Genomic DNA, 23,026 nt, shown 5'->3' on the forward strand with positions numbered 1-23,026 from the left:
TTGCCCCTAATATAAACATCAGACAAGTAGAGTGAATTAAAAGGATGAAAACATTCATAATCTACGTAATAAATGCACTGGCATTATTCAGGAGTTTATAAAATAATTCAATATCACTCTATAAAAAGAACATGCAAAGATGCTAGCTACAACATCTCTTAGCTAGAAGCAGTTCAGTGTTTCAGCACTTAGTCTACCACAATTCTGACTATGATACAGAACTGGTACGGTGTGCCTCACCTGGACCTGTCTCAAACACATCCTCTGAACTCCTAAAACCAGACAGGCCCTCAGCACCAACCCGGACTTTATATGCTGTTCCTGGTGTTAAACCCTTTAACACAAAGAAGCTTCGAGAACCATTTACAATTTCTTTTTTCCAATCTTCTTTGCCTACGAAAATTTTAGGAAAACAACATATTGGAATTTTAATTTTCTCTGTATTACTGAAAGTTTCTAGACAGAATACTATCAACAGTTACTTGACTAAACTATGGATTGGCTGAAAAAAATAACTGTTCTCTCAAAAAATAATAAAATCATATACAATTATGACTTCAAATTATATATTGCATGCAATATATTGAAGAAGACATTATACATTAATTATGAAACTATTTTAAACATTTGTTCCATTGTACTAGAGAAATACTATTTTCATTTTTTTTTAAAAGGCTTATGGAACTTGCAATTATAAAATACATTAAAATAGATTTTAACCATTTAATTAAATTACATTTCTGTAGTTTCAGTCAGTATTTACTTTACTTGAGAAGTTCGACTTCAAAATCTTCTCTCTCATATCTTTTTCTAGTACAGTCTCAGCTGCTTCTTTGACCAATATCCAAAAAAATGCATTTATATTCCAATTTTCAGACTGGTCATCCTTAGTCATAACTTTAGAAGGATAGAGTATTTGAATAGAAATATCTTGGTTTTATTAGCTAATTGTGTTTTACTTATTACTGGTATTATCAAAGATTAAAACCTGTTTTTATGCCAATAAAAGTATGTAAGTTGGTTGGTATCTTATTTTAAGGTTTAATTTAACAAATAATATTGTTTTGATTGGCTCTCTTATTTAATTATTTTTTTCCCCCTGAATTTAGGAAAACTGTTATATCCTATTTTAATGCAAGTAATCATATTTTTACACATGTAATCACTGCATGATAAACAACTTCATGAGAACTACATTTTTATAAGTTCACATTCAAAAGAATTTATAAAATAATACAACGGAACAAAGGCTAATATTCTATCTAAACATCAAATACCTGCTACACATTGATGTTGATTAAAAGGAAAATTATTTGATCTTCCAGATTAAAAAATAATTCTTCTAGACATTTAAGAGCTATCATTAACACTGGGTCAATTTAGGACCACATTTACTATAAAAATCTTTGAAAATATATCTGAACACTTTGGGAAAATTTAATGAAACGACTTCTTACTGCCTGCTACACCATATTCAACATAAAAGTTCGCATGATCTGGTCCCTCATACTCCCAACTGATATTGGCATAGGTCTCAGCAGCAGCTGTTGTAACATTTCTGATCCTTGGATAAAGTGGTTGCACTGAATACACAATAGAAAAACAAAGCAGAATACGAAATTGTGACTTCATACATTAAAAAAAATATATTTTAAGAAGTTACTATGTTAATTTAGACCATATACAGGGTAAGTATAGTATATTTGTCAGTGTTTCCATTACTGGAAATTAGTGACTAAAGTACCATATTTGGTAACTGAATCTTAGGCAGTTACTACACTATGAAATTGAAAAGTAAAATCTATGTACTCTACTGAGCATGCCCTGTATCACAAAAACTGCCAAATACTTAAAAATACCTAATTGCCAAAATCCTGGAAAACATTATTTTTCTATTCATCTAGGAGCAAAATGCAGACAGCTGGAAAGTGAGAACATTGTCAAGGTAATGAGAAATGGTAGGAAAGAACAGAGTTACGAAGGTGGTACACACCTCCCTTTACACCACGTGTCACTGAATGGACTGCAAATGCCTCAACTGCAAGCCCTTATAGGATTTTGTCTCTACTGCATTGATAATGATAAAAAAGGAAGACAATACCCTTATAGAATGTTGGACGGACAGTGTGCATGACTGGGGAGGTTGCAAAAAGGGTTTCTGAATATCCTTCACCATCAGAGATAGTAGGAAAGAAAAAATAAAGAGTAAAAACACTTTGCATCAAAAAGTAACATTTAAATAATACAGTAAAACCTTACCTGTTAAATGAATAACACATGCACACTCTAAGTTCATGCAGGATTCAATTAGTTTTACTTGTTAAAATATGAAACAGCTAAGTGATACATATGTATTTGAAAACAAACTGAAGTATGTGTGTACTGACACCTTTACTTTCACAAAACATTTCTGAAATCAGCTTCATTAACATTATGGATTCATGGCACCGTTAGACATCAGAACATTAGACATCAGATATTGGAAAGCCAATATCGAAATACTCTGGTGTGAAGGACACAAATTGCTGGAATGCAAGAAGCTGTTCCTTTTAAGGTACCGTATCTTACTGCTGACACTGTCGTTAGACAACAGCACTTTTCACAGATATGCGTGATGCCCACATCTATGAGAAGTGGTGCTGCTCTCTTCAGCATCCTGACATCAGCCACTTCTTTGCTCATACCGTAATTCTTTGTTCTCCAACTATACTCGTTACAAATGGGCATATATTCCAGTATTTTTGTTTGCCTAATATTAATGAAAATAGATTTTAATAGTTCTAATAGTATAATAGTGCAGATACAAAGAGAATCCTCCTCAAAGGCATGAAATTAGTTTTTAATGAAAATGCCTCACTCAGTTTGCCACTGACTTGTCTATCCCGCTAAAAATATCTTTTCTGTTAGAAACAACATCAAAAATACTTCCCAAAGGACAGTGAAACATCAGAGGTAAACGCCTAGTCTCAGTAAAGACAAATGGCAGAATTCCAATGGCTTCACCTACACCAGGAAATAAAATGGGCAAAAGCCTGTTCTCAAGGCAAGAGGTGCTGCACAGATTTTATCTATGTAGTTAAATTATTTCGTCCTCAAAACAGGATGGCTTTGGCCATATGGCTGACTAGAAGAAGTTCCAAATTAGATTCAAAGAGAAAATGGCTTTGGCGTAGTAAAATAAGTAAAGCTGTATACAAGCCCCTACCACAGACTAAATAATATGAGTACCATGTCTAGAAAACTATAGTTTCTGAGTCTTTTTTAAAAATACCTAAATTATACAAATTCCCTCAATTCTCCTGAAAATGTGTTCTCATGATTACAAATTTTCACAATATCAGACTTTTTATCCCCATACTTGCATCAAATTTTTCTTCTTAACTCTATTCCAGCACTACTCATTCAACTCTTTAATCTGTATTAAACTAATTACTCCCACATTTACTCCCACTAATTACTCTCCGCATGTCTTTGTAGGTAAGTTGTGCTTATATGTTTTATATATCACTTCTTTCACCGAGCAAAAATAATAAGGAATATATTATTTAAATAATAAAGAATATATTTATTTCTTGGCTAAAACCACCTGAACAAAATCAAATAGAAAGCACTAGATCTTAAAAAAGCCATCTAGGTTACTAAGTCAACAACAAAACCCCTAAGAAATACCAAAGCCAGAGCTGTCTATGGGAAATCTAGCATGTAACCATATACACTATGGTAATGCAAGGGGATTAGATTCTGCTTCTCTGTGCCACTTGAAGGTAGCAAGAGGAAAGAATAGCAGGCTCTAAATTTAGAAAGGTGCGGAGTCTGAGATTGCAGACAGGATATATAAACTTCCTTCCTCATTCGCACATAGGAACAGGTGTTTGTTACAATCAGCATCTAAGCATTTGTTCTGTGCCAAGAAAACAACTGGTTTGTGTTCTAAATACAACTTTGTTTTGTTTCATTAAATCATATAGTCTCAAACCCCTATTTTCCTGGATTTTGCTCTTCCACAAAAGATGCCTAATTAGCAGCACAACTGTATGACTGATACTTGTCACCAGTGATAAAGACAGAAGAAATTATTAGCAATAATCTGTTTCCAACTCTTGCACAAAGAGGCCACAGAATTACACCTAACTTCTCCCTCCTCACGCCCGAGGACTTGGCGATGACGGAAACTCTCTCATCTTGTGTGAAAGACTCCAGACAACAGCCAGCTTCTGTACCACTAAGCAAATTTGATAATCACCTCCCCTGTAAAAAGTCCATCTTATCTTGTGTTTTGGGTTTTTTTTCCATCTCCAATTTCCAGTTTCTGCTCTAATTAAAGTGTTGTCTGCTAGATTAAAGACGTGGTATCTAGTAAATGTCTTTCTGTTCACATGACTGTATTTAACAATAAAGTTGGCTCTGAAAATTACCTTCATTCTCTTGGTGTCTTAGTTTCTAAATCTTCTCAAGTGACTAATTTATGCTTAGATTTATCAGATGTACTCTTATCTGATTCTTACCAATAGCTGTTTGTATAGATTTATCCCTGTGTAGTATTTGGTCAGACTTAAGTTCTGTTTTTTTCCTATTGAACACAATGCACCAAGAAATTTGTTCAACAGCTCATTTATTTTCAAAATCATTATTTTTGTAATTCTTCCTCTTTTCACTCCTGCTTGATCTAATTTTCCAGCAGGCCTGGAAAGTTTTAGTTAACTTTGTTAAACGTGCCATATTTGCAACATGAATACACACATAAGAAGACAAAAGATGGCTGATGGATCCTGAGCTGATGAAAGCCTAGAATTGAAGTGGTTACAACATTTAAGGCTTGTCTCCAATCTACCCAGACCCTTATCTCCTCAATCAGCACACCTCTAATTATAATTAACCTCTTAGTTCTCCAGTGTGTTTCCCAGCACTGTTCACAAATGCGAAATTGTCAGTTGGCAGAAACTCTCAGCGTGTGCAAGCGCCAGTTGGTAAAAAGGGGGGGGCAGAAAGCTTTGTGTCAGGGAGCAAGAGTTTTCAGTAGCGGAGCACTGGGCTTTCCTGATCTGTAACCATGCACGACACTGTGCAGCACCGCCGACAAATGTCGCTCTAAAACTGATGGGAATGGATTGTTAATAAATGACAGTTTTTATACAGACCGACTCTTACTAAGCTACCTCCAGTAAATTAAGCTCTTTTATTCATGCTACGATACAATGCAAAATTTAGCTGGCAGTTCTGAGTATGGTTTCATTCCTATAGCGAGATATGGTATAAAAGCATTTGCTGATCATTGAGAAAGAGGCCTAGGCTCAAAGTAAAATTTTCCTTTCTTTTCAAATTAATTCCAGTGCTTTTTTAGTGGAGTTTTTTGTAGAGTTGCATTTAATCTTCTGGCCTTTCAGGAACACAGTTCCTCCAAATAATACAGTTATTCTTGGGCTGCAGATTCAATAGAATTTAATAAGACATGACATAAGATATGAATGGATTTTAACAACAGAATAGGTACTCTCTCTCAAGATTTAGTTCAGCAGAACAATAAATTAAATAATCCCTAAAGTGACTAAACTTTAGGAATTTTCATGGGATTCACCTGATCTCCAGGAAAAAAATGGTAGGTAAAGTGACACACACACATTTGAAGATTGGTGTCAAATGGAAAAAAAAGGGCAAAGCAACATATCATAGACAATTAGTTAAAATGCATATATAAAGAGAAAAATAAATTCAAAGGACCCCCTCCCCCCAAAAAGACGAAGGAAAAGAGCCTGTAAGACACAGAGAAGGGTTTTGCTTTTGCTTGCTTTTTAACCTACAACTTTTACAGTATGAAATTCAAGCCTTAGTATAACAGTAGGAATGAATTCCACTTCTGGCAGTGAGAGATGGGCATTAGTCACTTCTAAGATTATTTAGGCCATTGCAAGAGCATTCTTGAAGTGCAAGAAATACAGAAGACAAAGAAGAAATGCAAGAAATCATTTCACTGATAAGCATTTAGTATGGCCTGGATTTTGCATGACATCTATGAAGCAAAAGGTATTCGCAGGAATTTTTGCATTGCAATAATCATCATTTTCTCTAGTCTAGCATGCAAAGCATCATCATTGTTCCCAGTAGACTTAAAAGAGGACAAAACAGTAGTTCTGCATAGCAGGCTGTCCTGAAAGAATCACGTAGACATATCGGGGAGAGAGAAGTCCGCAGGGAGAGAGTGGCTGAAGGAGCAGTACAAAAATACTGTCATCGACTTGAAAAGAAAAAGCAGCTTGAACTTGTTAGCAAAAAATATGGAGACATTATGTGAAATGAATCAAAGAGGGAGGGAAGACAGATGGTGGGCAGGGAAAATGATTTAAAGAACAGCACTTTGTAGGGAACAAAGAAAATTGAGATGATCCTATCTTCTACGAAGAGATCAGAGATATGAACTCAGCTGAGAATGATTTCTAGCCTACGGTGAAGAGCTACATATTGGAGATTCAGTCAGAAAAAAAAGAATCGTTTCAAACCCAGAGGCTAGAATACTTGTTCTTCTCCCTTGCAACAAAAGTACTTCTGTCAGTAATACTTGAGATGTGAAGTTCACATGAAGAAGGCAGACCAGACTGAGTACCGCATTGACAGGAAGCGCTAACTTCAATTAAAGGTAACTGTGATCTCACAACCTTATTTTAATTGCAGCTCAGGACTGCCAGTTACCAGTGTCTGCGTGCATGCAGACTACAAGAACTTGCTTTCAAATAAAAAAGTTGACTAAATCAAAAAGAAACTGAAAAGTAAAACAAAAAGGCTCGTGAAATGAGGCTGACGTGTCATGCCATGACTCCCTACGCTTCAGCTTACAACAAACACAATAACGAGACCCTGTGACTGTTTATTTTAAACAACTTTCATTTCTACCACTGGTCAAATCTGTATTCTCTTCCTTCCTCTATAGACCAGTTATTTAAAACTTCTAATGGAAGAAGGTAGAAAAGACTTGACTCCAGGGATCATCTTTTTCAGCTGCTACTATAATTATTTTATATGTCATCAGGTTCTTAGTCCCCAATTTTTCTCACCTCTGTTATCTCATACCTGTCATTAGACGTCAATACATTATGTTTTACATATGCAGTTTTCAGACACATTTAGAATACAGGTTGCCAGGAAGAAAAACAATTTTTTTTTTTTTTTGTGGTGCCATAATTTTATCAAATTTAAGTCATTCATAACATCACAGTATTAGAAAGGAAAAAAGATGGTGTCAGTCAAATAGGAGTATCAACTATAACAGGATAGCTTGCCCATCTAGTAAAATAAAGTGTCTCATGATTTATTCATGTGGGCTTGTGAGAATGACATGGATCTCCTCTGTTAAGTTTCCCTTAGAGAAGAAAAAACCCTCAATTCTTATAATTTGCCAAGTTCCCTTGTATTTCGGCTATTTGATGCAATGGCACTGTTTGTCTAAAGAACTTTTTTATTAGGATGGTGCCCATATCACAGGGAGACAATTTCCTGCTTATATTGCCCCCCATTTGAATAGAGCTGCTAAGTTCTATTCAAGCTAAAGAAAAAAAAGATTCCTTTATCTAAATCTCTTAGCCTTCATCTCATATTTCAAGTTTTCATGTAAAATTGTTATTTTACCTTATGGGAAAAACGCACAAAACTTGCTTCTCTACTTATTGGTCTAGAACGTACTGGATATCTTTACTTGACACCAGTACAGTCGTTATAATCAGACAAACTCAGTTGGGACAAATATTAAGTGTCAAGTGCAGCAGTAAGCAGACTGTGGTTACTTTCATTGTTTTTAAGGTAATAAAAGACAATGAAGGGCCCACGGCTGTCTGAAAAGATGGCAAAAGACACATGGTGCCAAGAGACACGGAATGTATTTCAAAACTACAATAAATATATTGAGACACTCTAAGATCCTTTGATTTACCGTAGCAATGTTTCCCTCTGCACTTTAATACATAGTTATACTCTGAGAAGTCAAATATGTCCCAAGTTGCACAGCTCGCCCACATATAGATGATTTGAATTCCTCCAGGACCTTCTGTCTAATGTTTCTGACTGGCCAAACTGCAGGTCTTCAGGGGCAGCTAGCCAGTAGAAAACACCATGTACAAAAATTTCCGTGCAATTTAGGCTGGCTGAATCTAGGACCTATTGTCTTCTTAACTTCCAAGATGAATAAGCTCAAATTGAAAGAGAAAGGATAATTACATTTTTTGGTAAGTTCTACCCTTCAAAATGAAAAACTGAGATGTTTTTGATAGATCACAAAAAGGTTGAGAATATCTAGATTGCACCTTCTCCTTGGTTTGGCTTTGGGTCCACATTAGTAAGAGCCGTATATACGTATAGGCCCTCCTGCACTTAACGGAGGAGTAACAATTCACTGTTGGGTACGGCTTCTTCTTGAGTGGGCTGAGTATGTCTATCTTCCAAATCCACCCACTCACAAGACCAAATAATTTGGCACTTGATCTTGATAATACGATCTTCCTTTTCCTTCCTTATAGTCCCTGATCAGTAGTGAAACAGTTAATCACGTTAATGTAAGTAACCACCGAGAACATTCATCCCAGACCTGCAGCAACTCAGATGTCCTAACAGATGTCATGGCTTTAGTTCCATCCTGTTTGCAGTTCCAAAGTTTTCTTTGCAATTGTAAGAGCTAGATGCTATAGGAATATGTGAAAACTTTGAAACCATAAACGGCATGGAACCAAACGAAGACATCTGCTTAGTTTTCAGAGAATCTGAGATGACAGCTCTGAAATGTGAACTGCTCCAGCTGATCTTACAAATAAGATGCTTTCTGCTAGCCACGGACTGTGATACAGCTATAATTAGACCTCAGTTTCACACAGAGAATCCACTTTTCCTTGCATGAGTTTTTATAGTCAGCTACAAATAATGAGAACTTAATTTACATTTCTGCTGTTAATGTCCAGGACTACAAGTCAGTTTGACTGTTCCAATCTGTGCTGACTTCTCAGCTACAACTAGACTAAAAAACAGTAAGAAAGACTTGTCATTAAAATAAATCCACAACTCCATACACTTACCAGAAATGCATCTGATATTAGAATAGACTTATATATACATATTAAAAAATATATATATTATTTATGCACAAATGTATGCATACATACATGTAATAGAGTCTGATTTATATCTGAGTGAATGAAGTTCTTTTTTATGGCTATTATAATTCAAAACATCTGTTCATCAAGTGGAAAGAAAATATATGTAAAACAATTTATGTTGTCTCTTCCAAGTTTGTAAAAAACATTGGGTATTTCATGTACAGATTTTGATTTGGGATGTTTATGGTATGAGATGTTAATTAGTGATAAAATGACACATACGTATAGACACACCTTTCTGACTTAAAGCTACCTAACAGTCCTCAGGACAATCTTTGCTTCTGACAGTGAAGGTATCAAAATTCATAAAAACTGTGTGCAATGTGAAGAACACCTTGTTTGACAGAAGAACTGCATCACAAAGAACTAAATATTATTGAATTAAAGAATAAGGATGATAATAGGTTCCACTCACTGAAATATCCTCAAGAACTCACTCACAAGATCTGTGAACCTAAGACAGCAGGAAGCCATTTGCCTGTATATCCCATCTGATACTCAAACTGAGAAGTATACAGAGGGTATTGTCAGTCATCTGTCTCCTATGCACAGTTGGCTTGCAAATGAAATAAATGTCATCAAACGGGTAGCATTAATCAGCAGCGAGAACAAGAATGCACCTACTTTTTTAAAACAAAAAATGCACATGGCACAGGCAGTAAAAAAATCTCCTTTGCAAAAGTGCTGTTTTTTCTACTTCAGCTAATCAGTGCTAGTGCACCTGGATCCTGAATATTTATGACCATGACATACATCTGTTAAATGTTCAGAAATAATTAGACTTTGCTGAAGCAAAGCTAATGAATTCCCCTGGAACTCTGTGGCAAAATAAACAGATGAAAGGTATTAATAAGCATTCTGGATTTCTTAAAAAAAAACAAAACCAAAACCTAAACAACAACAAAACCCCCAAATGTTTTCTTCCAGCACTGATTAATACTTTGTATAGCAATGTGTAGTCCAAGATTTTCTGTCCTTACCACTGCAATTTCCCCATTTGCAACACTGCAAAATCCACACATTAACAAATCATGCAGTTTCATTTTACCTTTGCCTGCACCTACAGCAGGACGGAGAATACCAGCTTTAATGGAGGAAAACAAGAATAGGAAGACTATATAATTAGATACAACACCAAAGGGAACATACATATATAACTTCATTATAAACCACAAAAGCATGCAAACTAGATAAAATGTATTAATTCAAATAAATTAGAAACAATCCACTTATGCTGAACACTGACAGACTATTACAAGACAAAAATTAATATACATGCATTTACAAAATTTTATTGCTCATGCGTGTTAAGATTCACAATTTAAAATAAATGTAGTTCATATGCAACCTTAATCCACTATTTGTTATTACACTTAATACACTATGCATTGCATACCAACTCATCTACGGCAATTCCAATGAAATATATTTTTACTAAGCATAAAAATATGTGAAAAGATGGTATCAAAATAGACTTTTAATATTAAGATGTGCAAAATCATAAAAGACTTTCCCCCCAAATTTCCCCTTTGCTTTAAATTACTCTTATTTTATTAAGCTTTCATATTTAAATAAATAACATCTTCAACAAAAGAACTGCCAAAATCAGAGATCTAGAATGGCTATAAATGTAAAAATTAATAGTGTCAGAATTGAACAATATACTTAAGAGTTTTTAAATATTATACAATGTCACACCAGTTATTTGGGGCCATAGATGACAAATTTATTTCTGCAGCTTTTTTGAAGTTACAATTCTGTCAGCTCTGTAAAAAAAGTTCAGATCTCACAGAAGCTGTTGCATACTTCTAAAGAGAAATAATTTGCTCTAGCCATAAAGCTCCATCATTTCAGTATTGTTCTCTGTGACCACAGCTGGTCAAGGAAGCAGAATATGTGAATGGAGGAAGACCACTTAAAATGTAAAGTTACATAAAACTTTGAAGCCCAGAAAAGCCAAAGTCTTAGAACTTGTAAGTTTATATCAAAAGGAGGGGCTTTACACCTCTTTTGGGGCTTCCACTACAGCAGAAAACCTTTGTAAATCTTTTAGAAACTATTTAAAATCTTTTACTAGTGTATAACACAGTTAAGAAAGCTCTAGAAAAAATTTTACTAGGGGCTATTTCCTTAATGGAAAGGAAGTAGTAGCAATATTTTCAATAAAATTTGTAGCGGTTTTTAAACTCAATGGGTTTTCTTTATACATACCGATCTTACCTTCATCCATAATTGTTACTGCTTCCTCAGTTATCTGACTTCCTGATCCAACTGAAGTTTGTGCATTAAAGTAAAACTTGTACCGTGTGCTGTAATTTAAATTTTTTAATATCAAGCTGCTCTCGTTGGCAGGAATTCTTATCTCTACCAAGGGACCCAATTCGTGTGTGTTGTTAACTGTTGTTACAAGAAAAAAAAAAAAGAAAGAGTTAGGAAAATTGCCTACATTATCATTGTGTTAAAACAGGCTTTTTTTGTTTGTATTTATTTGTTTTGTTTGTCTGCTGCACTGTTCATTTCAGGTTACATGAACGATAATCTGTAGCTTCAAAAGAAAGTCAACTTTGTATAAAAAGGATCTATCAGGGGCCAAAATTCAACAGGGAGATAGGAAACACCTACAAGTTTTTTAAGTTCAAGTTCCATTCTCATAAGTATCTGAATCCAAGGCAACTGAGTCCACATCACATCATCTGAACTTACACCCATTTGAAACACTGATCATTAAAAAATCCTGAAAGACTAAACTAGCTGCCTCATAATAAATTCAGTATGCTTAGGAGAAAAAATACTGAAGTGACTTGTACCTAATGCAAAGCAACAGGGGAAACTGGTAAGTGGAAGAAAACAAACTTCCTTGATCTATTCCATGCACACAAAACTCTTAAATTTCCAGTGTCACTGCTGACAGATTTCTGGGCAAGTAAGCAGTGGCATGGGGATCCTAAGGAAGTGATTCATAGCTCTGATATGAGTAAATGGCACATTTATGAATTTTTCATTTTAAAATTAAAATACTATGAAAATTGAAGAAGCCCACAACAGTATAATTGTATGTATTTTGATCTACTTCTAATGATATTTTCTCTGCAGTTAAAATATAGGATTTGTAAGTAGTAGTATCTTGCTTCTAACTTGGCTGTCAATTCTATGTAGGACTTCTCCATTTTTCTGTGAAGCGTGGTTTGAAGAAATAGAAGTAATGGAACCTGGCACTTGACCAAGTGAAGTTTTCCAAATAGTCATCTCTATTGTCAGAATACATTAATTTTATTCAAACTTGACATCTACAATACCATCCCATCTTTTGTACGTTATAAATTTAACATTTTTTCTTAATAAATGGATTGTTATTTGGTAGACATATTGTCTAAGTTAGAGTTATATATTCATAATTAACTTACTTGGCTGAAACTTCAGTATATATGATGTCAAAACACCATTTGGATGGGTAGGTGAACCCCACTCCAGAGTCAGAGAGTCCAATGTTGGGTTAGTAATCTTCAAAAAGGAGGGTGAGCTAGGAACTTTTAAGAAGAATATACAGTAAATACAAAGTAGATTAACTTAAAACAACTCATGAATTATTAATTCTTAAGAATATTACTGTATTGAGCCAGATTATTATTTTATCATGTCCAAGATGCAAATTCAGCAATTACACCCTTAGTGTTCTATTTCTGAATATACCACATTTAAGTCTCACTTCATACCTCCTTCAGGGGTCTTAAATACTTTGTCTGGGCTTGCTGGTCCTTCTCCTTTACCATTAACAACTCTAACATTCAGCTTGTAAGAACTAAAGGGCTCCAGCCCTGGCAACATTCCAAAAGTCTTGTTTCCCCTGAAAGTCAAGATCTTTTTTTCTACATGCCGCCTACTCCTTCTGGATAGACTCTGCACTTTCCAGTAGTAAACCTAAAGACAAAAGAACAGTGAGAGTTTAGGTCTTCTGATTTTACAAACTCTAAGCTTTTCCATGAGTATCCATGAATTAAAGGTAGGAATAATTGCAATTTTAATAAGCTCAGGTGAGACACAGCATAGAGCTTTCCTGCTCCAGAAACAGTTTGTCCAGAAACAGTCATGCCTGCACAACTGGGTGAAGACTATCACCTGCCAGTTCTGCTAATGCTCAAAGTCAGTCCAGCACAAGTTCTGGTTTGGAACTGCATTAGTATGTGGTGGTTCTCATGTTAGCAAGTCCATCTGAGAGGCAGGACTCATTCATACCATCCATTCTTTCAGTGAGATGTCTACACAGCTTCCAAAGCAGACTTGCACTTAGCCACCTTGTTGTGTCACACACCTGACCATGCTATTCCCCGTGATGTGGAAGCCAAAATTTGTCTGGGCTGGAAAAACAAGTTCTGAAAGGATTCTAAGGTTACAGTCGTGGAATGATCTCCACCCAGGGACAGGAAGACTATTCCTCCATTTATGTGACAAACAGATCAGACCACAAAGCTGATTTTGGTTATCTATTTTGCCGACTGAGTTTCTAAGAAACTACAGATGAGCCTCAGAGGTAATTACCTTGACTGCACTCTGTTTACTAGTCTCTCTATCATGGTATCTGGAAAGATATTAACAGTTGCCCCTACAAAGACTTGTATCACTCCTAGGATTGTTACCTTCCAATACATTAATGTTCATTTTTCACAGCATAATTTTCACACATGTGTGATCACACACTAAAACTGATAAAGCAAATTAAATGGGTAAAATTCTGGTTGCATTTAGGCCAACTGCAAAACACCTCTTTAATTAAGGAAGTTGGGATCTCACACATGAATTCAAAAAAAGGGAACTGTTAAGGCTTACAAAGCCCAACTAGATAGCTTATAAGGCAATGTTACACGAACACCAGCTTTCTATTGCTAACAACATACCATTTCACTCTAATCACTGTTAAATACCACCGTGTTTTACATGGCTTGAGTTAATGATTTTCAACACCGCCAGCTGTCATCCTGTAGCTCTTATCCTACCAACTAGCAAGAAAGCCATTTACAAGCTAACAAAAGCTTGACATGTTGGTGCTTTTAGTATTGAAACTCATAAGGTATAGTTCATGATATTTTAAAATAATGTTAGCCAGTAACATTTCACAAAGCACATTATTATAGTTGAGTCATCACGTGTCACTAGCCAGGCTGAAATTAAAAGACAGCTTTAATAAGCTGGGTTTGATAATCAGTGATTTGGAAGAGGAATATGACAGCAAAAGAGACTGCATCACATTTTTCACATACTGTATTGAATAACCACTGAATTCATAAGAATAACGAAAAAATGGCAGCAGTAACAGTGAAAAGAATTATTTTAAAAATTTCTTCTTAGGTTTGAAATGCTTTATAGTACCACAGTATATCGAGTAATAGCTGAATTAATACAAGAGCAAAACATGAGTGATGTGCTGTGGACTGCTAGTTAGAGATCTTCCTGCTTTCTTCACCCATTTGTCCTCATGGCATGACTCTTTAGAGAAATACCCCTCTCTTTATTAAGAAATGTGTCCCTAATGAAACACTGCATATTGGGCTACTGTCTAAAATAATTTTATTAACTAGGAAAGCCTGAGTTTGCTAGTAAGATTTTGCTGATGTGTTTAAAAAGAGATAGTCATGTGCTTTGTAAGCTATGTCAATAACTAAGACACTTAAAGCATACTCTGCATCCATGAAAAGTTTTTAGCTTGTATTCAGAGAAAGCTTTGTAACAGTAACTATCCACCAGGTCTTAGGACCTGTCATGCTTTGTCTAGTTTTTAACATATTTTAGCTTGATTTAGCTGCATCTGCAAAAATTATATAAGAAACTTTTGCTGCATATGCAACTTATTCAAGGATGTACCATTGTCACATTTGTCCTAGCCCTAACAGCAAAACTACTCAGTGGTCAGGTCTGTTGTCAAACCTGTGGTCTTGAGCTTGTTTTATCTATGATTACTGACAAACTTATTTTAGTTTCAGTTTTGCTTAGCTTTGTGTAATTGTGTGGTTCTCCTCCCCACAGAAAAAAAAGTCATACTGTATACAGAGAAAGACTAACACCTGAACAGAAGTAATCATGGCATGACTAATGCCTTAGACCAACTGCAGAGGAAAGTGTGCAACCTGTTAGGAAATACAGGACAGAAAATAACCCTCAGAGACTCCAAGTCTGAGGAACAAGAAATCTCCATCTAAACTTGAGACGATGACAACTCAGTGTGACCATTCCTTTGAAGGGTGAGAACTTAACACCCAGTGTATGGGCAGACATTTGTCTATGGAATTTTTTTGTATTATTAATGACCTTTAACAGAAATTTGGTGATTTGGATTATGAGGATTAGCGTTGCTGTAACTCCATTAATAATAAGCATTAACTTCACTAAATTCTAACTCTTCAGTCCTCACATAATGGACATTTACATTTGGTTGCCCATTTGTGCATGAAATACCAGGTTGATATCAGACTGTCATCTGACAGATAAACATTTAACAGACTAATAAGTCCTGTTTCTCAGCTGAATTTAGTATCTAGGGCAGAGCACCACGCTAACTACAAATCCTTACGCTAGCTCATACAAAACTAGCTTGAGTCTCTCTGGATGGTGGTATTTTGTGCCAGGTACACCAGGAACTCACATTCATGTGGTAACCAGCTGTAACGCAATGAAGTTCAATTTCAATGCTCTTGAATACTAGTCTCCATTTTATAAGTATGATGTATATTTATTCTCCTCCAAATATTCTTTACTCTTTTCATTTTTGAAATATTTCTTTTTCCTCTTTCATTTAAACAGAAATTGTTCAAATTAGTCTGTCTTACAAAGTAACCTAGTTTGGGCTGTGTAACCAGTCTGTTTTGTTAGAACATATTTATTAGTATATTTGCAGAGGAGCAAAGAAGTAATTATTTTTTATTTTCTTCTACCGTTTCATAGGAAGTCAGTATACCCTCTCATTCCACTCCTCCCTCCACAACCAGTCTACCATGCTTCTGCAGTTTCTGCACTCCTGAGTTTCTTCTGATAGGCTTGTAGTGCAACCTCTGAAACAACTTTTGCCATCAGATTTTCCCTGTCCTCCAGGGACACCAGTTCCCCCAGTTTCTAACCCTGAAGTCCTTCTGTCTCTCATTCCCTGTTAACTGCAGTCTTCTGTCTCCAACACAGCCTTCTCAGTTATCATCAAGACCAGCATACTATCTTACACTAAGCTTCCTTCAGTTATATGTACACTCCAAACCTTCTGCCATTTCCTATCTCCTTAAATAGAGCTTTTAAAGTGAGCTTTTTGCTGGCCTCCAAAAAGACACAGGACCCAGCATAAGCTAGCAAGTGGCCAGTTGCTCAGAATTAAAGATGTGATTAATTATATTATGGCAGAAGATTAATAATCTTAGCATTAGACCTAGAAGAGACTCCTACAGAAACTATTTCTCCTCATCCTCTAAATATCCTTTTGGAATAAGATCTGTAAAACCATTACAATTTTTTTTAATCTGTATAATGTGTGCAAACTTAATTGCAGACACATCCCATCTTTCTTCAAGGACAATGTCACAGGAGACTACAAGGTGCTACAAGGCTGGAACGTTGCTGAACTTTAAATTAATTGTATCAATGCTATTGATCTTGTCAGCAAAACTTGTGAGCTCACTGAAAAGCAAGAGTCCTCTTATATGTCCGTTACTTCAGTCTGGATACAATCTCATATAGGAAGCGTGATCTGTTTTAATAAATGAGAAACAGAATGCTTTTGACTGTACTTACTTTGTACCCTTGAAGGTGTCCTCGGACAGATTTTAGTGGAACTGGATCCCAATGCACCTTTGCTAATGTGCTGTTAATAACATGAACCTGCACATTGCCTGGAGCAACCATTGGCACTGTGTGGAAAGGATGCAACAAGTATCTAGTTAGAATAAGAAACCACATGAGCATACTTTTTCAGAACAAGTCTTTGCATTGCACTCAACTAGTAGGTTAAAATGTTCCTATGTTAAAAAGCTGACGTCAGGATTAATACTACAGAGTGTTATGAAGCCTTATTATCTCCAAATTCCTTAATTTTAATTAAAAAAATAACTACTATCCCCCTTTTTCAATATTTTAGTATTGTAAATACCCATTTAGGTTACACATTTAATTGCTTTTTATTAGTACAATTGAGTCAAACTACAAAACTTACAGTCTTCCCCTGAATGTCCAATCACCTCTGATGGCTCTGGTGCATATCCCAGGTCATTTAAAGCTTGTACTTTTATTTCATAGGGAACAAAAGTTGGTGTACCAGACACAATATATTTAGATACATTTGCAACTATAACAGATGTCCATTCATCGTCAACATCCTTCTGACGCCAGCTGACTTTGTACTGAAGCCCTGGTCCGTTAGACTGAAAACCTTTTAAAGACTGAAATGAAAATAAATTTTTTAGAATATTTTGAAGCATCCGAAAAATCCAAAGTAAAAAAAGGAAATATATCGATTCTTTTTTAGAATTTTACTGAAAATTTACCACTGTGTTCTGTGACAGAGAAGCACTGCTGAAATTCCCAAGCCATGCAATTTAGCATTTACAGGAGGTCAGTTCAGTTCAGTTGCTTTTCATTCATTAGCAAAAAACCACATGGAATGGTGATCCTGGCTAATTCTCATGCAACCATGCATTGTGATTTCTGTATACATATTTTGTTTTCAAATATTTCTTAAGAAGTGGAAGAGGGAAAGACTTACACCAACTCCCTATATACAGTGTTCCCTAGATAATATTTCTTGTCTGGAACGGGAAATTGGTTTTACATTGCTCTCCTTGAGCTCCTGTCATGATGATAAGGGCATGATAGAGAAAACTTTTCCACAAAAGTTTCTTAGTGGAAGAGTGCACAATAATTTGGTTTGTCACAAAAGTTGAGGGTATAATTAGGATTCACATTAGAATTCATTCTAAAAATAAGAGTCTACTTGAGATAAACCTCAATTTACATATTTAAGTTTTCTTAAATTGGCAGCAAAACATCCTGTGTTACCATATTAATGGCTTATCTTGAGAAATCACTCAAGGAAAATATGGCACCTTAAATTTTTTTTTTTTTTTTCATAACGCATGCAGATCTTCCCTGAAAATGAAGATGGGGAAATGTCGGGATTTTACCTTTTTTCAAGAATGTTTTAAGCAAGCAACACATCGGGTATTCTCATAGTGTGTTCACAGATAGATCGTTATTATTTCTCAAAAAAACCCGCTACTCACCTGAAAACAAACAAATGAAACCCTCGAAAAAGCAAACTTACCTCCCATGTTATTACCAAATTATCAGGTTCTGAGCCTATCCCTTGTACATTAGAAGGATTTTCATCAGGGTCTAAAAATAAAATATTTACACGTGAACAAGAATGACTGCTGTTTGCATTCCAAGCAAATTCAACGCCATTCATAATATAAATCAATCACTGGTAAGCAGAAATAGTTATTTACTTGCAGATTTTGTCAGGTACTGCTCAGATGGTTCACTGGGCTGACTTCTGCCAATCTCATTGACAGCTATCACACGGAATGAGTAGTTGACGTACGGAGACAACTTCAACTGTACTGTTGTCTGAGTTCCAGGAACTTCCGTCTGGTAATGCCATACCCCTGGTTCATGCAGCCCATCTTCATACTCAATCACAAAGTCTGTAAATACAAATTGAATCCAACTTTATGTCAAAACTTGCAACACCTTCCTAGATCATTGTAGGCATTTCTGAATGAGCTAATCAGAAGGGATTGATCCAATCAACGTTTTTAAAAATCAGGGATATTGAAATGTAAGTACATAAACCAGAACAAAGATCTATAATGTGGATCTCAAAAGTACTGCCTAGGTAGAAATATAATAGAAACACTCTTACTTTTATTATTTGGTATTCTCACTAATGCAGCTACCTGTCAGGTAATTACAGGTTATTACAAGAGCTTGCTCTCAGGTACTGGATTTTAATGTAACAGGAACCCTTGAACTATCACAGCAAGAAAGTGAAACAAGATTGGAATTTCGATGTGAAAGTAGTATTTGGCTGACAAATATATTGGTCTTAGTTGTATCAAGCTGACAGTAAGTAGTACCTGTACAATACTAAAACTCTCTTGGGTATTCCATTTTCCACAATGAGACTGGCTTAGTGAAGAACTATTTAAAGTTAAGAACCAATACTTGAGAAAGTTTTTCGAGAGCACTTTTCAGTATCTTCAAATTAAGTCAAGGAACATATGTTCAGAAGCTAAATTTCCTGAGAGTTCTCTGTGTGAACATTACGATGATTACTGTTAAGAACCTACAGAGTATATAACCTCAGGGATACATGGGTTTCTAGAACTCCAAAAAGAAAATCACATTCATTATCAAAGACAAAAGGACATTTTTTTTCAGCTGTGATACAGCCAAAAAAGCTTCCTGCTCTTAGGTATGAGATACAAATTTTGAAACACTTAAGAGGAATTCTTAGGATACAGAAAGTGAATGGGAGAAGAATGTGTAGTCTGAGTACGTTCCATGGAACCTTAAGCTTAGATACACAAAATTTACATGAGTATCAAATGTTTGTGTGTTGTGTAACAAAATTTTTCCCCTATCTCATGTATAGGTGGGGACAAGAAGCCAGAATATGACTCAGAATACATCCTGTTTGCACTACTAAAGAAATTCTGAGGGACATCTAGAAATTACTTTTAGAATACTTACAGTACCACATAGAAATAATGCACAACAGTTTGAGAAGCCAAGATGTTCAAGAAGTAAAATAGATAAGTAGTACTAATCATAGCCTTCTGGACTTAAGGCTTGCAGATTTCATCCTGACCTGAGCAGTAATAAAGAGAGAGAACCAGCCCCAAATTACTGCCCGAGTTATAGCTGGTGTTGTGTGCTCAGAGGTAAAGGTCTTGGGATGGGATGTTTTCTGGACCAAAGTCTTTGCTGAAAAGGTGAGAATATTACGTACTAAAAACAAAAAAAAGCACCCACAAAAGTTTTCACTACTGCTTTTTGCTTCCCTAGTAACTAGCATTCTGCTTGCAACTCTAATAGAACAATTTATAGGAGGCTTCAAGGAAAAAAATCCTATTTGAGCTTTCAGAGAGATTCTAGCATGTCAATCATATTACATGGGTAAAGGGATCACTCATAATGAAGTGCTATCCTTGAGTGTTGATCTACACTTTGAAGTGATAGCAGCAGCAATAATAGGCTTACTTATGAAGCAAATGCCTTATTTTGCAGGCTCTCAAGGGACCACACAGCAATATAAATTGTATCATAATTAAAACCAGCATTATTTAGTCAGAAGAGTTCAATTTCCAGTATCAGACTGCATGCAATATCTCGCTTCTAGAAAAACTCTGACATGAGCCAACACCACCTAGTATCATCTTTTTTGAAACTGTGGTCTCTTTCCTATAGAAAGGCAAGACTTGTGTCTTCTGGTCTGGAAAAAAATGAAAATACTGATACAAAAGTATATGAATAAGCCATAACGTAAATACAATTCAACTATTTACATTAACTTCTATATATTCTACTTTTTAAAGTATATTACTAATTGATATATATTAGACAAGTCTGAAAGTGTAAAACTTCAGCAAAATCCCTTGGTGTTTCATTAAAATGCAATCAAAATCTTTGATGTGTTCTGAAATTTGTGAAATTCTGTTTTTACAAAACTTCCTTCCCAGACGCTTGATCTTTATGGTTTGTGTTCGGTGTTGATACCGACCAGCGTCAGACCCTGGAAAGCAACACTCAATAAGTCAGCCCAACTCATTCATTCCAAATATAACATGTACACTGGTCTTGGTAACTTGTAGCAGTTATTAACTCAAAATACACTGCATAAATAATTAAGTAATTACATTAAGTTGCTCATAATGAAAAAGTTGCCCAAACAAATCTTTCTGATCCTATTATTTTTTGGAAAACAAACAGTAACATCCTTCTTCCTTCCTCTTAAATTCCCCCTCCATCCTCTCTGCTCAATATAAGCAAGAGTATCTTTTATCATGTTCTGCTGGGAGGAATAAGAGCATTTAAGATCAATTTCCTGTCTCAGAAGTCTATAGATGTTTATTTTCTCTGTCTTATGGACATGCTTTATTTCCTCAATTGTCTGGACTAGGAAAAAAAAAAAAATCTGCATTATATTTTCATGAAGAATAAGCTTCTGTTATCAGTAGTGATGGATAATCCTTAAAGATATTGGTATTGATGCTATCTCAAATTCATGGGAATTACAAAAAAGTTAATGTAAGATGTTAGTAGCTCTCTCCTTCAGAAGCATACAAGTCTACTCTCTACATATTCATAAGACTGGACCTTGTGAGACAGAGCTCCTATCAGTATCAACTTCTACATTAACTAGCACAGGTTTTCGGAACAAAAGCCCAGCTTTTTAGGGCAGTAAATAAGTCTTTCTGCTTGGCTGTACGGTAGAGGACATTCAGTGAATTTTTGTTATGTAAATAAATGGCAACTGTAGAGAATGAATTTACCATTCTTCCATGCTGCACAGAAAATTTATCTTGGAAGTCTTCGGAGTCTGAGAACAGTTAATGTAATGCTGTTAAGGTAATGCAATAGATACAAACAAACATACTTGTAATGGGACTGTTATTTTCGTCTCCTGGTATCCATGAGAGTTCAACGCTTCTTTCTAGCTGACCTGTCAATTCCAAGTCAAAGGGTGGATTTGGCCGAGCTGTAAATCAAATGAACACAAAGTAAATAATCACACCAGAATAAGTAGTTTCATCTTTGAAAAAATCCTTACAGACCAATCAAAAGAATTCCACAAATACAGCAGGGCAGATCTACTCACTTATGTAAGCATGACTTAATAACCATTAGCATGCAATTGTTACAAAACAGAGATAAAATGGAGAACTGATGTATCTGGAAACTTCTATACATTAACAAGAATCCAAATTTGATTTTATCTACATCTGATTGCATGGTGATATAAAAATGTAATGAGATGCAACAAATTATGAAATGCATGTTTAGTTTATCTTCGAATGATTATGGATGGTTATCTATTGTAACTAGAAATATTTAATAAAACATGGAAAATAAAGAAGCATTCACATCAAAGAAACTTTTCTAGAATCACTACAAATATTTTGCATGTGAATCCAAAACAAGTATAGTTCAAATAGAAACTAATTGCAAGTTACTAAGTAATTTATTTTTTGCTGTACTTCTAAAAAATCCTGAAATACCATGCAAGTTGTTAATACACATCCTTATAATGCATAAAGATGTAAATGTCCATTCCAAATTGCTGAAAATAATTCATTATATGATTTTTTACACAAAAATCAAGACTAATGAGCAGGTTCATTTAAGAATACATAAGCATTTTCACTGAATGTGATAATATTTACATAAAAGTGCTTAAGACACTTATACTTAAAAGTGGTTTAGGCATATTATAGTGCATTTTAAAACCCAAATTCAGAAAAAAATTCTATCAAATTAAAGGCTGTATATTGTCATATTTAAGACTGTACCTGACTGACAGATTTTTGGGGAAATTTCAGATTTAATTTTGAAATTCTTATTAGCAATTTCATCAATCATAAACCAAACCGGTCAATATGGTCCTGTCCATCTTATGAGTGAAGTAAAAAGAAGACAAACTATGAAATAAAGTACACCAGGCCTACAAAGCTGTCATCACAAGCAATGTACAAACATACCATAATTTGGTTGGTGCAAGTTCTTTGATAGTGAATTAGCTTTCAATGAACAATTGGATTTACCTTTTTGATCTTTCATTTATTATATAACTAATTTGCATTACAGTGTACTGTATGAGAAAAACATTATCACACTGTAACCAAACTTAATTAAAATAATTTATCTCT

General features: G+C 35.1%; 1 protein-coding gene across 8 annotated transcripts in view; it reads right to left on the reverse strand.

The window, feature by feature from the left end:
• NRCAM (neuronal cell adhesion molecule) overlaps positions 1-23,026 on the reverse strand; it is a 165,616-nt gene that overhangs the window by 20,325 nt on the left and 122,265 nt on the right. For 4 of the 8 annotated variants that reach the window (XM_075059066.1, XM_075059063.1, XM_075059062.1 and 1 more), the window contains 10 exons: positions 21,757-21,858; positions 18,605-18,802; positions 18,421-18,491; positions 17,314-17,539; positions 16,896-17,011; positions 12,845-13,049; positions 12,536-12,658; positions 11,352-11,528; positions 1,458-1,583; positions 241-393 (listed from right to left, as the gene is read on the reverse strand). In XM_075059066.1, coding sequence (XP_074915167.1) covers positions 241-393; positions 1,458-1,583; positions 11,352-11,528; positions 12,536-12,658; positions 12,845-13,049; positions 16,896-17,011; positions 17,314-17,539; positions 18,421-18,491; positions 18,605-18,802; positions 21,757-21,858 — 1,497 coding nt within the window. Of the gene's footprint in view, positions 1-240; positions 394-1,457; positions 1,584-11,342; positions 11,529-12,535; positions 12,659-12,844; positions 13,050-16,895; positions 17,012-17,313; positions 17,540-18,420; positions 18,492-18,604; positions 18,803-21,756; positions 21,859-23,026 lie in introns of all 8 variants that reach the window. The other 4 variants (XM_075059068.1, XM_075059065.1, XM_075059064.1 and 1 more) reach the window with 2 other exon arrangements.

This window comes from Buteo buteo, chromosome 28 (genome assembly GCF_964188355.1).
Source record: "Buteo buteo chromosome 28, bButBut1.hap1.1, whole genome shotgun sequence".
Lineage (NCBI taxonomy): Eukaryota > Metazoa > Chordata > Aves > Accipitriformes > Accipitridae > Buteo > Buteo buteo.